Source organism: Palaemon carinicauda, chromosome 14 (genome assembly GCF_036898095.1).
Source record: "Palaemon carinicauda isolate YSFRI2023 chromosome 14, ASM3689809v2, whole genome shotgun sequence".
Taxonomy (NCBI): Eukaryota; Metazoa; Arthropoda; class Malacostraca; order Decapoda; family Palaemonidae; genus Palaemon; species Palaemon carinicauda.
In genome coordinates, this window is record NC_090738.1 from 120,261,416 (window position 1) to 120,275,279 (window position 13,864).

At 35.3% G+C, this 13,864-nt stretch overlaps 1 protein-coding gene across 2 annotated transcripts in view; it reads left to right on the plus strand.

The window, feature by feature from the left end:
- LOC137653707 (ras-interacting protein RIP3-like) overlaps nucleotides 1-13,864 on the plus strand; it is a 55,386-nt gene that overhangs the window by 35,395 nt on the left and 6,127 nt on the right. The window contains exon 6 of one of the 2 annotated variants that reach the window (XM_068387286.1): nucleotides 9,658-9,942. The exons of the other annotated variant lie outside the window; for it this stretch is intronic. Within the exon in view, the coding sequence (XP_068243387.1) occupies nucleotides 9,658-9,942 (285 nt within the window). The remainder of the gene's footprint in view (nucleotides 1-9,657; nucleotides 9,943-13,864) is intronic. 2 annotated transcript variants of the gene reach the window in all.

The following is a 13,864-nucleotide window of genomic DNA, read 5'->3' on the forward strand; positions in this document are numbered from 1 at the left end:
AAATGGTAAATATTCATCCATAACCAAAAAAGCAATTTTGATTTTTCTTTGAGAGAAAATTTCATGTTTTGAGATAGCGGGTGTCAAATTTTTTTATATTGAAATCCTCTGATTAGGAGTTAGTTTTGTTTTTAGAGGTGATTATTTCCCATGTCATAAGACTCACCTTTTTCCTAGAAAAGGGCCCAAAAAATCACCCTGCGTCTTAATAAGAAAAAGTTCTATAGGGGAGTTTGACAACACTCAAACACCCAACTAATGACATACAAGCACTCACACTCACCAGACATATGTAAACCTACAATTATCATTCATAAGTAATAAATAAATTTATCTAAGTTCCTCTCTGTTTAATGAAGTACTGTAGAAAGTTTTGTTCATTTTGGTGATCAGTTGATGTCTTGCCAACCCCTTTCTACAAGCAAACATGCCAACTAGTGGTCTCCTAGCAGACGATTCTGTGCCATATTAGTTGTTTATGCAGTGTTCATCCATTTTCTCATATTTTGTTAATATTTTGTGATAAAGCAATATTTTGATAACAATTCTGTTGCCCAAGTTCCAGAGTAGTGCACAGACAGACAGTTGTTGAATACGACTTTGGTAAAAACATCTCGCTGTTAGTTAAGTGCAGTGTTACCAAGTAAGAAGAAAGGTATCTAGACCTAGAGTCCCATACATTAGCAAAAGTATTCCATCTAGGGGAATTTCTAGAGATGACTTTGATCAATAATTATTCTGTGGAAATGTGTAGGGTATATGAGGAATTTGGGAAATATTACTGGAATTTGACTTCTTTACCAAAAGTTGATTAAGAACATTTGGCAACACTGCATTCGTGTAAACGACACTCGACACCGTGACCAAACACTAAACATGTAGTTCTGGGGGCAACTGGGACAGGTTTAGAGTTTTCTTGCATGAAAATGTAATGATATTAAGATAACCAGCATGCAACTATTAATGTTAACTTAAACATTTCATAATACATCTAAAATATGAAAATTTACTGTGCCTATCAAAAATCACACTGACTAGGAATTGTTGCTAGGATAGTTTTTTAAAATCCTCAATTTCTTTTTTTCCAAAAACTGCTTTGCTAATTTAAGGGTGCGTCTTACTTGTTGTAGCGTCTTATGATATGGGAAATACGTTATGATTCAGGGTTATTTATTAAGCAGTGGTGAGCACCATCCCTCAAATAAAATATATTCTACATACACCAAATGCCTCCACATGAAGGTATTGCTACCAGAATGTATTCTTGTTTCCTGATACTTATTCATCTTTCAGCATGAATTTAACATTAAAATTGTAATTATATAAGTGAGCAGACAAAGGATATACTTTATTATGCATAAATATGGGTGTTTATTGGTAATAGGCCTCAACACTGGAGATTATAAGATCATACTTGGCATGATATTGACTAAGTAGTGGTAAGCCTCTTCCCTCAAATCTCTGTGTATATGCTATATGTACCAATTGTCCACACAAGTAAATACTAGCATAATATATTCATGGTTGCATGTTTTCTGGGCAAATTTTACTCTAGGCATATTTAGGTGCTATCTGCGCCACTGCATTGTTCAGTATAGGTATAACATGAGAATTGGAAATACTGTATATAAAGTCAGAAATTTTGTAAATATTACTCTGAGAAACGTAACATACATTTTTTTTACAAGACAAGGTTGAAAGAAACTACATTCTTTATTTTCAGTCTTGATTAATGAAAATGTTTCATGTGAAGTTTATGGGAGATTGTGATAAGTGCAGTATCTTACCTTGAATTCTGGAAGAAAATTTAATTTGTGTACGCTTATAATTGATTGATTGATTGATTTAAAATTTTCTGGCATCCTGACATCTAAGGTCATTAACGCCGAAGTATAGATGAGCTTGTGTAAGCGACCGGATGTGGTCATGTAAATATGTGAAAAGGCCATTTTAGCCATAAAACTAATAGTTTTTATTAAGAATAACATTTGAATCAGGAAATATAGACATTCTCCTAGCTAAAAAATGCAGTAATCTGAATTTCCAAAATTCCAAGTAGAGGTCAAGAGTTGTGCCCCTTATATGAAATTTACCAAATGTGGAATGTTGATGCTGTTTACCTGCGTTTATAAATAGAAGACTCAGTACTTAGCTAATGCATTGAAAAATATAGTAGGAGAAATGGTGGCAGCTCTTATTTAGGGGACTGAAAATCTACGCTACACAACTTGGAGTCTAGTTATTTGCCAGGAATGATGAGTGGAATGGCCCCATTTGATATTTGTGATAGAAACAATAGTTTGTGATAAAGGATTTTGTTAAGCTGACCTATCTATCATGATTTTGGGTCATTGTCACAGAGGCAGATGTGAAGAAAAACCCTAGTTATTCCTTCCTTTAGTGTGAGGCCCCACACTAAGGCTAGGTAAAGGTTATTTTTTGAATTTCGGAAAGCTTACAATGACCATAGTTGCTTCCTCAAAATTCTTCCACCTCTGAAACCTTTCAAAATCAATAACACTATGAACTTCTGTCCAAATGATGGTAAGGCTGTCCATGTCCTCTCAGGATTCATCATTGCATCACTTTCCACATGCCTCTGTCCTTGCAAAGTCATTATTCCAAGATTCATCATTGCATCACTTACCAGTTATCTTGCTAGGTCCAAATTACAGGGAAGCATACAGTATTTGTGGGAGTCATCATAGGATCTGTCATTACATCACTTTCCCTGTGTCTTGTTCCTTGGTAAATCCAAATGATGGTAAGGCATATATGTCTAGGTTATCCAAGAAAGTATTCATCATTGCCTCATTTTCCAGGCACGTTGGTCATTGCTAGAATCTAAATGAGGGAAAGATATATGACTGGGTCATTCCAGAATTCATCATTGTAACACTTTCCAAGTGTCTTGGTCCTTGCAAAGTCCAAATGATGGAAAGGCATACATGTCCAGGTCATCAAAGATTCATCATTGCATTATTCTGTAGACAACTTGGTTCTTGCGAAGGTCAAATAAATGGAAGGCATATATGCCCAGGTCATAACCTGGATTCATCATTGCATCACTCTTGGCATCTTGATCCTACTTTACAATATGATTTAGAACTTTGGGGCTTATTTCTTACATTTATTAACATTATACTCCACTGATGCCAATGTACTTTGTAGATTTCTAGATTGTGAGTATACCGGTCGATAAATTGTTGCATCTCCTGTTTGATGAAGAAATTTCCATAAATGTTGACTGCTTTCTCAATAGGATCTAATTGATTGTTAGACTTTTTGTACAGAAAAGTATTTATGAGTTGTTGCGACTGATTATTTTCCTTTTTCTTTTTCTTTTTTTAATTATTTTATATATCTTTTTGTCTAGATGCTACAAATTGTGAAAAAAATGAAAAGGGTAAATCTAAATTCTGTCACACAGAATTATGAGATTTTTATTTGTTTTTCCAATGGTATCTCGCTCTAAAATTGAAAAATAAATAACCGGGTAACAGGTACCAACATCTGAATGAGTTTTTTTTTTTTTATGGAAAAATCAGAACATTATTATGATAACTTTACTTTGTACTCGTATTGTTTATTCCTATACGAAGGCTCCCCAGATGAGGTATTTAACCCTGAGTGTACTAATACACTTAGTGTAAGAGCGTTATGAGTTGCCAACTCTCTCTCATTGTTGCCAGAGTTTTAGAATGTTCCAGCTTTGTACTCTTCATGTTTCCCTTTCTTCTTAGTTCGTTTTTGTTGCTCTGTTTACTTGTTCTGTCTTTGACCTTGGGTAACTTTGGTGTTGTAGATCCGGGGAACGTTGTACAAACAATGTACATATAAACAAGAAGTAAACAAACACGTGCGTCATACCCTCAGATGTCTTTGGAGTCACTGGCTCCAATGTTGGTCTTCGCGCAATTCCTATCATCTCTCAATACCTTCCATCTCTGCTAGACATATAAGATTTCTAAATATAATTGAAATAAAATCACTATATACAGTGCTGTATATGCAAAATTAAACGCAAAGACGATCCTATCAAACTTGGTCGTGCAAATGACGCAGTTAGGATGATGTCATCATTCAAAGACTGCTTTATCTTTATTATTTGTAAAAATAATGGGCTGAAACTTCTGGAGAGCATTTACGACATGTTTCTGCATACTTGGAAATTACTTTATTTTTTATTTTTTCAAGTTTTAATATCCACCATAGCAGATGGTCCCCTTAAGGTGTTAAGGCCGATTCACATGACCCGTTTTCTTTCTGACAGGCTGGGTGGCGGCTAACCGCCGTCGAAATGTTGTATATTCACACGAGGCGTTCCGTATCCGTTTACCAGCGCGCGGTTTTCATTGTTTACTTAGACTCTGTCACGTTAGGACCGAGTAAATTACGATAATTTTGACACTATAAGATGTTGGTTGATAACTGTGTTGATAAAATAAGTTATGAAACGTCATAATGCTTTATACACCATGCCAAGAATATTAAAATTGCGATACTCACTTGTTCTATTTAATGCCTCTCCAGTCATTTTCCATATCTTTTATTTATGTAAATTATTTCTATTCATCTTGTTTCCATGTCAAACATCTCCTCATACCCTTGAAAAAGTTCAATTAACCTCTAATACATGGTGTCAACTATAAGCTAACTAATTTCTATGACTCTATACTATGAGGAAAAGTCGGGGTTGTATGCCACGAAACGAACGGGTACGATACAGGTCCTCGTTCACACAAAACATCATCCACCCGTTGGTTGCGACGGGTGGCTAACGTCCGCCGAACCGGACGAGGTTTCTTGGAAAGAAAGCCGGGCCGACTCGGATGGCTGACGTCCGAGGGCCGCCGTCAGCCTAACGGGTCGTGTGAACAGTTGCATTTGAATACACGCAAGAAAGCTAGACACCGGTTAACCGCCGGCGAGCCTGTCGGAAAGAAAACGGGTCGTGTGAATCGGCCTTTAGTTCACCTTCTGCGATAGAAATTTTTTTTTTGTCTACTTAACTAGTAAAACTAATAAATTCTCTTTACATGCATTATTGGTTTATTGGCAACAGAAGTATTTGCTATTAATATAGTAATCATGATTATAAAAAAGTTATCTCAGAAATTAATAATCTTCAGTGATTCTAGAAGTCCTACTTGCCAGCTCTGTAAGAATCAAGCTTGACTCATTTGTTGGATCCCTGCCCATGTGTACATTAAAGGAAATAAAGATGCTATAAAGCAGCCAGAATGGTAACTATTTTGACCAGATAAAAAATTACCGTTCTTATTTCAACTTAATTAATGTCTTAACAATTTTCAGGGTAGGTTTTATGGAATAAAAAATCTGACAATAAATTGAAACACGAAAATTCATCTTTAGTCAGTGAAATTCTGTAAAAGTTTATTGTTAGTAAAATAGTTATTCCCATTTTTGTATTGGTCATAGTTTCATAAATATCATGATCTTTTAATAAGAGACTGGGATTCTGCCTCCACTGAAGATCCTCCAGTGTGTCATCTGATGCCACAAATAGGTAACCCTTAGATAGGTATTCTGCTGACCAAGACTTGATTGCTGGAGGGTCTTGCTTTAGCTGGAACTGTCTAGTTTCTGGAGGAGCTTGCTTGATTGCAATCAATGCAAGCAATATCTAAATCCTTTCTTTGTTCAGTGTACTACATCAATATCCATATCTGCCCCTACCAAGTATTTATTGACTATTTGAATCCTAAAGGGCTAAATGTCTTTATTCTGCTACCTTTGTTGCTAAAACCAACCAATAGTAGTGGTGCCTCTTAAGTCCTGCATTTTTTTTGTGCATCTACTCTGCCACTAATGATTGCTTACCTAAATGAAGTGAATTCTTGCCCTTAATGCTGCTTTTTTTTCTGGGATGCTAAAGAGTCTGGCAAAGGATAACCAAGTCGTTGTTAATTTAGTCAAATGTTATTATCCTCAGCACCAAGAACAGCCAACTTGAGAATCAAGGAGATTCCTCTTGCACCATTTAGATAAATTTTTTTTTTAATTTTTTTTTTTTTTTTTTTTTTTTTTTTTAGAACCCCTCACCTTGCCTCACTGTTCCAAGCCTAGAGGGACTTGTGGTTGCAAATGTACTGATATCTTTATTCTAAACATTCCAATCTAACTTATCTCATTACACTACCTTGCATATGTTTTTTTATGATGGTAACCTCCTATAGTTTGGCATTGCCTAGTACTTTGTGTATTATACTGTGAATTCATTCTATTTTTCTGTTGCTATGCCCTGTGAATATGTAAAGTATTGACTGTGATGTGTGAGGTTTGGTTTATGTCACAATGTTAGGAAAATTTGGTGATTATTTGATAATTTCCATAAAGTAAAACATCACTCTTAACCTCTGCTACAATCTACTGAATCTCTGAAGCTAAATCCCCATCAGTTAAAGAACTTACATTTGGAGTCTACTGTGTTCACTTTTTTTTTATCCCCTTACCAAGGGATGTTTATTTTAAGACTATCCATGTCTTTGGGCCTACAGTTGGTCTTTTAAGGGTAGAAAGATTTTCATGTCCCTAAGGACAGTTACATGCCCTATGATTTTGAGAAAGCTCTGGCTATTGATTTATCCTACTAAAAGTATATTCACGGTTTCAGTGTTATGCACTGCTTGTGTGTTCAGTTCACTTTAGAGGCCAGATTTTTCAAGCCCTCTTTGTTAAACTTTAGGAAGCAAAAAGTATTTTAGTAGATCTGCTACTCATTAGATTTTCTAAGTCCAAGGGAGGCACGAAGTTGGAAAGCCTCCTGCTTCTTCATGAGTGTATCTTTCGTTGGAAAGCCGCCTGCTTCTTCAGGATAGTGCATCCTTAGTGAGTAAGATCATTACTGTACTACCATGTTAATGTACATAATGGAGTCGTTGTCAAAGAAACTCTATTGGTGTGAATGTGGTCCCAGACAATTTCTTTCCTTTACTAATGGTAGCTGATGGCTCCTAATTCTGAACCCTTCTAGTTGAATAAGACCTAGAATTCTTAAACTAATTTGGTATTGATGATTGTGAAAATTGAGCAACAGCCTGCTTTGAAATACTTCAAAAGTAGAAGACCAGTGGCTTGACTGCGATGAACAGCCTTGAACAAAATGAAACACTTGAAGATGAATATAGTACTAAAAAAAAAGGAAGTGTGAGGTCTTAGGTTTATCTACCCATCTCTTCCATCATAATTCCATTCTCAGGTTTACCTCTAGGTGATGAGGATAATCATTATAGTAATGGGCCTGTGGCATGTTGAAATTGGTGATTGGGTTGTCTTAGGTCAGGTCAGCCCCAAGTTCCTTGGCAGAGGTTTCCCTCTTGAGTTTCTTTGGATTTTTTAGGCTTAAAGATGCCATAAACCCACTGTAGGACTTCCTGAGAACTCTAGGGCCTTGGCTGTCTTTGGTTTACTCTCATAATTTGGCACCAGTAGCATCACAAGGGCTCTGGTCTTGTCAAAAAAATAGACTGCTTCAAAGTTACAGAGGCCAGTTTTGATTTTTTTTGTCTGGAAAAACATGAGCGTGTTCTTTGTTACTTGAGCATTACTGTAGACAAATTGTCATTATCTGGAATCTCAGCAGACTTCTATGTCAACTGGTTATTAATGGCCTTAATTTTTCTAGTTAGTCTGTGTTTCTCCTGGTTAGGTTCTTTTATCTGTCCTCCTTCAAATCATTTGAACATGCTGTCCTTGGTCATTTCCATGGAAATATAGTAGCAGAACTGGTGATCATCTTAGAACAAGGCAGGTGGTCGAAGCTGTATGTTCTGAAGCTGGTGAAGTTATTTTTTTGATAATTGATGTGGGGACCTTTTACATTGTCTTACAGACGAGGCTGGGAAAACATCTTTGCCTCATCAGTTGCCTTACAGCTACATGACAAACCTTATGCAAATTTATGGAGACATAGCAGCAGAAAGATTAAACTGAAAACAGAAAGCAATACACAAAGAAAGAACTAGATAATGCGAAGTAGTAGTTGGGTGGTGTTTTAAACTAAGTCATATTCAAGCCAGTGTTATGGAAAATTGCATAGAGGAATCTTTGTTATAGGATTGATGAATTACTAGGGTAAAGGAATTAATACAGTATCTTTAAATCATTTGAGAAATTTAAAAAGGTTAGTAACATTTATGGACAGCAAACATGTAATTTGTGCTAATAGATATAAAAAGTACAAGAATGTGTGTGGGCTGTCCAGTGAGAATGCATCAGATTCATGACACTGGAAAGGTGAACTAAGCAAATGTGAAGTATAGCTTATCAAAAATACATTATAGATAGAAAAAGGCCAGTTAAAGGAATACCTAAATTAAGACGAACTAGAGCCGCTACTTTGTAGTTTACTTCACAATTACTAGCTGGCAGTAATCACTTGTGAGAAACCGACACCAAAAATGTTTGGTACAGCATGTCGTTGTTAAATCACAGGTTGATGAATGTAGAGAATCATGAATTACTTAATGAAGAAGGGCATTATTGATAGGACAATGCTAAGTAATAGTACCATACTACCGCTAGAGAGTTATGGGGTCTTTTGACTGGCCAGACAGTACTACATTGGATCCTCCTCTCTGGTTACGGTTCATTTTCCCTTTGCCTACATACACACTGAATAGTCTGGCATATTCTTTACATATTCTCCTCTATCCTCATACACCTGACAACACAGATTACCAAACAATTCTTCATCACCCAAGGGGTTATTGCACTGTAATTGTTCAGTGCCACTTTCCTCTTGGTAAGGGTAGAAGAGACTCTTTAGCTATGGTAGGCAGCTCTTCTAGGAGAAGGACACTCCAAAATCAAACCACTGTTCTCTAGTCTTGGGTAGTGCCATAGCCTCTGTACCATGGCCTTTCACTGTCTTGGGTTAGAGTTCTCTTGCTTGAGGGTACACTCGAGCACACTCCTATCTTATTTCTCTTCCTCTTGTTTTGTTAAAGTTTTTATAGTTTATATAATAGATATTTATTGTTGTTACTCTTCTTAGAATATTTTATTTTCCTTTTTTCCTTTCCGCACTGAGCTATTTTCCCTGTTGGAGCCCCTGGGCTTATAGCATACTGCTTTTCCAACTAGGGTTGTAGCTTAGTAAGTAATAATAATAATAATAATAATAATAAGCCCTTAGTGAGGAAACGAGATTTTGAGTGTAGACTTAGTAAAAGTGACGAAGGTGATTAATGGCTATTGGATGGGCCAGGTGAGCGTACATTGTGTGCTATTACTGATCTTTGCATGTTAGACAAGACTGTTTTTCTGGGGACATTTAAAGACCACAAATGTCGGTGTATGCGTGATGTTTTTGTGATAAAAACAAATATGCATATACTTGGACATACATGATCAATAGTCTATCATTGAAAATGGAGTTCAATATACAGTATGTATTTCAAGTTTGAACTACTTATTTATCATTTCTATGCTCTTATCGTATTTCCCTTGTCCTTCATGGGCTGCACTCTTGAACATTAAGGAATAACACTATCATGAAGGGAGTTTATCTCCAAACTTTGACGAGCATCACACTTATATTCTATTGAAAAGCATAAAGTTTTGGAACAAAAAATTCATAATGTATTCATTTTATTTTCTTCTTCAAATTGTGACAAAGCCCATTGCTTCTAGGTACAGGCAGTTTAACTGGTTTGGCGCGTCCTGGAGTTTTGGACAGGCTGGATGGTGTGAGTTCACAGGGCCTTTTAGGCCCCTCTCCTGGTTTCCAAACCACACCCAGTATATTGGACAGATTAGATGGTGGGGTCCAGATTAACAATTTCGTTGGGCAGAACAAGCCTCTTATGCCTAATCCTCCTGTGTTGAGCAGACTTGGTGGCACAGTGGGTGGAGCAAGCAGTTTTGGTGGTTCTGTTTTTAACAGAATGGGCCCAAAACAAGGAATTGCACAGCATGGTTAGTGGCATTTTTTATTCTAGTTGGCATTGTTCATTAGTATGTAAAATTATCAATGATGATGATATTTTGGTCCTATGCATAGCTTTTATCAAATTTCCTTTTTCCAAAGTAGCTGCTCATGTCTTGCAATGAACTAAGAAGTTTAGCTGAAATTAAGCACATAATTAAAAGTTACTGAATTGATTTTCAAGTTTGTCATATTTGTATCAAAGTTATTTATTCCTGTAAGAAGCATGGATACAGCTCTGTATGAGGGGACATCCTCATGATAAATTTACATGAAAGTAAATAATATAAGTGAAATATTGAAATTATTTCAAGAAAATTGGTAAATTGGTTTTTATTGTTGTAGTTGGCTGTGCTGCATGTTTACTATAAATTTTGTCCCAAAAATATCTCGCAGGGTTTATACCAGGCCATTAGATTTTGGTGTGTTGGTACCGGGTTACCATTATCACTTAATGGGGAAATATTAATATTATGTATATTCTTTTCAATGAGATGTGTCTACGTACTTCTAGTCTTGAAAAATTCTCATGATGAACTTTGAATTTCCTAAATTGTATGTTGATGGAGGGTTTTGTTATATAAATTCTTTGTAATTGTGCCTAAGCAATTTTAGCCTACTTTTTTTTTAATTATCATTATTATTATTATTATTATTATTCTAATAATTATATATAAAGAATTCCTACAAGACTATGGTACTGCTATTAGTGCTGTTAAATGTGTTAAGTCATTATTTGCAAAGACCAAGTTCTGGGAACAATGTGATTATAATTTGTAATAAGGGATAAATAATTTACTAAGTTCAGGATTCTTATTTATATTTGCTAAGAGCACTTTTTATAGCTAAGAAAGAAAACTTGCTCATGGTTTTGACTGAAAAATTCTGAAATTATTTCATCACTGCCTTGAGTAATGTAAATGTAGTACTGTACCATACTTGAAATGGAATTACAGTGCAAGATTGCTTTTCAATCAAATGCTTTCTTCCCTTCCCCTTTTTTGTATTATTTTCTATGCTGTATTGTTCATAAATTTGTATAATTGTCTAATACCATAGCACAATTTGGTTGCTCCTGAAAAGAGGCAAAGTGAAATTTTAATTTTGATTAAAAAAAGAGAAAGGGAAGTTTGGAAGAGGGTCTTAATTTGATAGAGAATGTCTGTAATTTTGTGAAATTGAAAATATTTTACTTTTACCTGATACATGTGGAAAAATTGTAATCCTTTCTTGGTGAACATCAGGTGGAATGCATGAGGATACATTTGGTTTTTAGTGAAATTTTAATTTCTTTTCAACAACTAGAACTTCTAACATCCTACGTCTCATCTTTGATTTTCACAGTAACCCTCACTACCTTAATATAATGGAACAAATACTAATATTTTTCTTCTATAATGTTGCCAACAAATAATGCTACCTTTGAGGAAAAATCACAGTAAGAATGCTACCTTATATAAAGAAGGTCTAAGTTAATTCCTGTGTACTATGAAACTAGGACTGTCACCCTTAGTCTACAAACATCCACTTAGAGAGAGGCATTTGGTTGTAATTAGGGGTCATATCATTTGTACAGGATTTTTTTTTTTTATGCAAGCATATCTCTGAATACATAACGTTTTTGAGAATGTGACGAGGTACATTATTTTTATTGATATTATTAAAGTTTGGTTGTCCGCTATGTCATGCATTTTTTTTCTTATGATTCAAAATACACAATTTCTATATACAGTATGTTTTAGACATATACAATACCTTCATCATATAAAAATTTCAAGTCATTTGATCCAAAAATTTTTGATTTATTAGCAAGAAGCATGATTTTTATAAAAATTTTAGGTACAATTTTCTCCTAATATGACACCAATTTTATTGAAAATCATACCATCAAAACTTATTTAGAAATTGAGTAATTCCGTGCGACAGATTTTTTTTTTCTCTAGACGTAAAATAATCATGAAAGAAAGAGAGAAAGGAAAATCAAAATTCTTTCACACAAATTTGTGGTATTTTCATTCCTCTTTTCAGTAATATCTTTCTGAAATCTAACAATAAATAAGAAAAATGTACCCAAGTGTGAATGAGTATGTTTGAGTTATGAGCTCCCCAAGATTTGCTATAAATTTTAGCTTTTTTCTTACATGAAGTCTCTTTAAACGAGGTATTTAAACCCTATGTTTACCAATATACTGTACGTAAGGATGTCATGAGTTGCCAGCGGCCTCTCATTGTTGCCAGAGTTTTTGTTAGAATATTCTAGCTTGTTATTCTTTTTCATGTTTAACTCTCTTTTTGATTCTTTTTGTTGCTCTCTGCTTACTTTTTGTTCTTTCTTTGACCTTAGGTAATATTGTCCTTGCTATAAAGTTCATGAGGACGTTGTGAAGGCACATGTACATACGAACTGCAAGTAAACACATTTGCTGCATAACTTCTATACATCTTTAGAAATTCTGGCAGTTTTTCTCGTAGATCGTAGTTTACGTTCGCTTACCCTCTACCAGTGCCTTCCATCTTGGCCAGGCGTACGAGATTTTGAAATATAAGTAAAAAAATCGCTATATAAATGTGAAAATAAGCACGCAAACACGATTCTGTCAAACTCAATCATGCAGACGACGCAGTAGACATGACATCATCATTTAAAGACCGCTTCATCTTCATTGTTTGTAAAAATAATTGGTTGAAATGTCTGGAGAGCATGTACAATATGTTTCTGCAAACATTGAAACAACAACAACTTTTTTGATTTTTTAAAGTTATGTCAAACATCATAGTGGACGGTCGCCGGAAATTGTTCAGTTCATTATTATAGTAAAACCATTCTGTCGTGGCCGCTGAGACGGTTTCTGTTCCCCTGTACAGCATACCCATGTCAAAATATTTCGACCACTTTAAGGAAAAATGAACACTGCGGTTAGAGACGAGCCATCCAAACTGAGTGAGACTAATGCTACTGTTAATGACAGATGACCTTCCTCAGGGTATGCCTAGGGTGCATCCCCACCTTTTTCACTAATCTCACTGGATTAAGACAAGATTAAATCTGCTCTCTCTCTCTCTCTCTCTCTCTCTCTCTCTCTCTCTCTCTCTCTCTCTCTCTCTCTCCTGTTATTCTTGTCGAGCATACAGTATATATTTCATTAGGTACACAGGTAAATAAGCGTAATTTTAATAGAACATTATCCATAAAAATATACTGTTCTTAGCCGTAATTCAGTAAAATATGGGAGTGTAATTTTTACCCTACCCTGTTATCTTATTATAGGTTGATGATCATAATATCACCATTTAACGTCAATATTTCCGTTTATAAGACGGCAAATGCTTGAAAACATTTATTACTGGTTTTTTACCGTTTTTTTGGCATATTTCAACAGTGTATGGTATTCATTTCTATAAGGATAATTACAACCAAGTACATGTCCCCCAAAATCATAATCCCAGGATATTTGTCATTTTTATCTTACCGTCTTAATATGACTCGGACAGATGGTAAGTTTTAAATCCGATTGATCTGTCCTTGGAGGTCTCAAGGGTAAATTTATGTAGCAAATATCAGCGAGCCATATTTAATCCCTTGAATGGTTGGTCTTGGGGTATAAAATGTAGTGTTTGAGGCAGTGACTGCATTATCTAGTAAACATAAAGCATGGAAACATCTCCAAACCATGTTCTCTGTCCCAATGCAAGGGAAATAGTACATTGTGTGTACAAGTATTTCACAAAAGAAAAGATGAATCGCGGCCCTTTTACTGATGTCACCAAAGCATGTATCCGTACTTCTGAAGCCACAAATGTTCCAGAGAGAGAGAGAGAGAGAGAGAGAGAGAGAGAGAGAGAGGGGAAGATACAACAAAGATTAAATTGACTTCCTTTAAGAAATCCTAATCTTATAAGCTGGATGACCAT